The sequence below is a fragment of the Equus caballus genome, chromosome 6, assembly GCF_041296265.1.
Source record: "Equus caballus isolate H_3958 breed thoroughbred chromosome 6, TB-T2T, whole genome shotgun sequence".
Lineage (NCBI taxonomy): Eukaryota > Metazoa > Chordata > Mammalia > Perissodactyla > Equidae > Equus > Equus caballus.
This window is the reverse complement of record NC_091689.1, coordinates 81,336,858-81,340,739: the sequence shown is the minus strand read 5'-3', so window position 1 is coordinate 81,340,739 and position 3,882 is coordinate 81,336,858. Positions and strand designations below refer to the sequence as shown.

The 3,882-nt window shown below is 45.3% G+C and overlaps 1 protein-coding gene across 9 annotated transcripts in view; it reads right to left on the bottom strand.

Moving 5' to 3' along the window:
* DIP2B (disco interacting protein 2 homolog B) overlaps positions 1-3,882 on the bottom strand; it is a 208,110-nt gene that overhangs the window by 12,344 nt on the left and 191,884 nt on the right. For all 9 annotated transcript variants that reach the window (XM_023643546.2, XM_023643545.2, XM_023643547.2 and 6 more), the window contains 3 exons: positions 2,311-2,479; positions 1,312-1,482; positions 181-242 (listed from right to left, as the gene is read on the bottom strand). In XM_023643546.2, coding sequence (XP_023499314.1) covers positions 181-242; positions 1,312-1,482; positions 2,311-2,479 — 402 coding nt within the window. The remainder of the gene's footprint in view (positions 1-180; positions 243-1,311; positions 1,483-2,310; positions 2,480-3,882) is intronic.

Here is a 3,882-nt window from a genome sequence, read left to right as displayed (position 1 = left end):
CTGTGAGAGTTAAAGCTTTCTTCTTACAAATGTAAATCTTATCAGGTATTAACAATGAAAACAAACCCTTCCCTCTTCCCACCCGCCCTGGGAGATGAGGGAGAGGCTGGCCTTCTCGAGGCTCAGAGGTCTTAGGCTTCGGAACTCTAACAGAGAACGAGCATAATAAATCCACTGTACCTGTCATGTCTTAGTGATTTCAGATCTACATACACAGTAGTTGGATCAGGCCCTGAGGTTCCCTAAAGAAAAATAAATCAATGCATTGTTTATTTAAAATTTAAATGGATTATATTTCCATATTTTACATTTTCAAATCAAGAAATAGATAACTGAGCCATACACATGAAAAACCCAAACTCTATTCAGAAAGCTCGCCCTCTCTTCAACCAGATGAGGCGGGGTTGCAGTCAACGCCTGAAAGAGACTCGGTGGCCTGGCTTTATCCTCATGTTTCTTCCCTTTCCTTCCTGGGGAGGGTGGGCCAGAGGCTGCTCACAAGGACTAGAGCAGCACCGAAAGGCTCCCAGGCTGAGGAGGGTCCTCATCCCAGGACTCAAAGCAGGGATGAGACAGGCCAGCATCCACGGGAGTTTCAAAGCCAGCACTGGCCTAAGCTGACAGCAAGGGGCCCAGGAGGGGGCTCCAAGGGTAAAGCATCATGATGCTAATTCAAAGTCCCTTGACCAGTCACAGAGGCCCTGAGAGCATCCCCCATGTGTGCCACCTTTCACTCCCACTCTTGGCCATGCCTGTATTTACCTTATTAGCCTCCAAGCTACATAAGATCAGACTCAGTTTTCTGTTATTTCAGTTCCTTTTTTGTTATTTACCCACCAAGAATAACATAGCAAAGTTGCCATCTGGCTGGAGAAAAAGAATACAGGCTTATTTGTGCTTCCTTTGCAAAAAAACTTATAAAATATAGAGGAGTCAGAAAAACAGAAGCTAAGTTATATAAATAAAATTCTAATAGGACTCAGGAATCTTCTTGATTCATCGTCATGGACCATAAAACGACTATTAAGAGTAAACATTTACATTGGTGTCAACTGCTGGGCATAGCTCCCAGCACGTGGCACCTAGTAACTCAGTGATTCTACAGAATGACCCTGTGAAGGATGATACTATTATCTTCACCTTACAGATGAGCAAAATGAGGCCCAGCAAGTCCAAATAAAAAGCCCACAGTCCCACAGGCAGTAAGTGGAACCACGGCTCACACCAAGCAGCCAGGCTTCGCAGCCTCTGCTCTGGAGCACCACACATTCCTCCTCCATTTGTCACCACGCGAGATTTCATGACAGTCACCTGTAAACATATCGCTACATTGACTCTTGATCCAAAAGTGGTGCTGACCGCCCGAGGGGACAGACCGATGTCTTTAAAGAGCTTGGAGAAGGACAGCTGGAGGGCAATGCGGGGCCGCTCCTCGGCCACCACCACACACGTCCGGATGCAGGAGAGGTTGATTCCCCTGGTCTGTAAGACACCAGGCACAGGAGCTGAAGTTAGTGGGGTCACAAAAGACCTGAAGAGGTAGGGCCATTGCTCTGTCTTCAGTCAGGAAAACCCAAGGAACTGTGTATTCTCACCTCAGACATCCAGAGAAACGACAAAAGTTTTCAGAGGGAAAACACCAAGGCATTCCACTAAAATTACTACCCACTGGTAAATGTGCTCATTCTCTATTTCTTTCCTCTTTCATCTGAAAATCTTAACTTCTTCAGCAATCCACTTTTATCCCTCCCCATTTCTGTACCTTAGATTTCCCCCATTTCAAAATGGAGAGATGGGACTGAGAGAAAAAGAAATCTAGCTCCCTGGAGATTGAATCTCGTCTCATTTTTTCCTTCTTAAGGTCATATTTCTCTATTACTGAAAATTCAGTGTTTTCTGAGTTTCTCCAATGTCAGTCAGACACATGATCACTGAAAACACACATGAACGAGCTGCCCTAATCTCTGGGGCAGGCCTCAATCTCTAACATTTCTAAGGTTGCAAATTCCACTGGAAAAACGCTATTGGAGGTCACAGTTCCTTTTCGTCTTCACATAAAGTCATTTTCATTCAAGCCTCCCAAACAGCTCTACCTTCTCCTCCACAAAGTAAGACTCAGATGAAAGACTCAACGAGTGCAACAAATTAGAAAGTGGAAGAGAGAAACTTCCTGAGGTTTACAAAACACCTGTCTGATGGGCTAAAAAAAAAAAGCAGGCAGATATATCTCTCAACCCTACATGGATACCACCAGGCCTGGCCTCCTCCCGTAAAACCTCTCAGGACTGGCTCCTTGTTGTAGCTTCTTACCTTTAGCACCTCCACCTGGTTTCCAAGCCCTTTGGTGCAGAGCTCCATCACCGAATAGGAGCAGAAAGTATCCCTTATTTTGTACTGGTTGACAGTGGAGAGCCAGAGGAAAAGGTTGTTTTCTAACTCCATAGGAGGAATTAAGATGGACTGGTGACCTGAATAGACACTGCAATAAGAAAGGCAGGAGCTGATATTGTCAATTCATCCTGGATGACCTAATGTTTTAGAACACCATCAATTCAAACATTTACTGAGCACAAAGGACAGTGTGGGGTCATATTAGATATAAAGGTCTAAGAATCAGCCTTGTTCCTACGCAACTCACAAACACAGTAACTATAAAACAAGGCAGACTGCTATGCACAGGAAATGACATGGGCATAAAGGACATTAGGATCACAGAATAAAGAGCAAGTCATTCAAACTGGGGAAGCTAGGGCGGAGGTGTTTCACCAAGTAGGTGTCACTTGAGCCGGGGCTTGAAGAATGAGCAGGAATTTACAGTGGCTGGTAGAAGTGGGGATGGTGATGAGAGCATTCCAGGCAGAGGAACAGCATGTGCAAAGGCATGGAGGTATAAAAGTACATGGCATGTTTAAGGTCGTCAGAAACACTATCCCAGTATGAAATACTAGGGCAAGGACGCATGAGGGGTGGTGGGAAATGAGGCCAGAAGGGTTGAGCCAAACTGTGAAAGGGCTTAACTATTGTAGAAAGGAGTTAAGACTCTACCCAACAGGCAGTTATTGCAGCTTTAAGTTGGGGCAAAACTAGCAACAAGGAGGAGGGATCAGAGACATGAGACACTGAAGGCTGAGAGACAGGAGAGGCTGTAATAATCCAGGTGAGAACTGATCAGGGCTTGAACCCCGACAGTGCAGCCAGAATAAAAAGCAAGGAATGGCAGGGTCACATATCGTGCGTGTAAGCTATAGCCATGAATCCTCAACTTCTTAAACGTGAGTACAGATCAGAATCACCAGAAGCCTAAGCATCCTGTATTTAAAAAATAGTGGAATTGTGGTCTCCACCTTTGGAGATCTAAGTTAGTAACCGTGGGGAAGGCCCATTAATTTGTTTTTTTTAAAGACCCCTAGGTGATTCTTATGTATAGACAGATTTAGGAACAACTGAGACAGAGGACACGACATTTAATTGGATGTGAGACATAAAGATATAGAAGTCGAAGATAACACCCAAGTTCCTAGTTTGGGCCCCAGGGTAGATGATCCCCTCCCAGCAAGGATGGGGACACAGAAAGAGGATGTTGAGTTGCAGGCATCTGTGAAGCATCCATGGAGATGTCCACTGATGTTTCAGATGTAGGTCTGAGATAAGGTTCCCTGGGCAGACTGTGGAAGGACTGGGGACCTGCTGGAAACAATCTGGCTGGGACAGACGTGCTACTTTCTAGCCACATGCTGTCGTCCCATCTTGTTATATTCCTTCCTGCCAAGCCTCGGGGGTGCGTTCTGGCTGTCAAAGCATGACATATTTCACCCAAGTGTCATCCTTCTACTTGGCTCTGCTTCTAAAATAAGGATTACAGGATGGAGCAGAGAGCAGGCA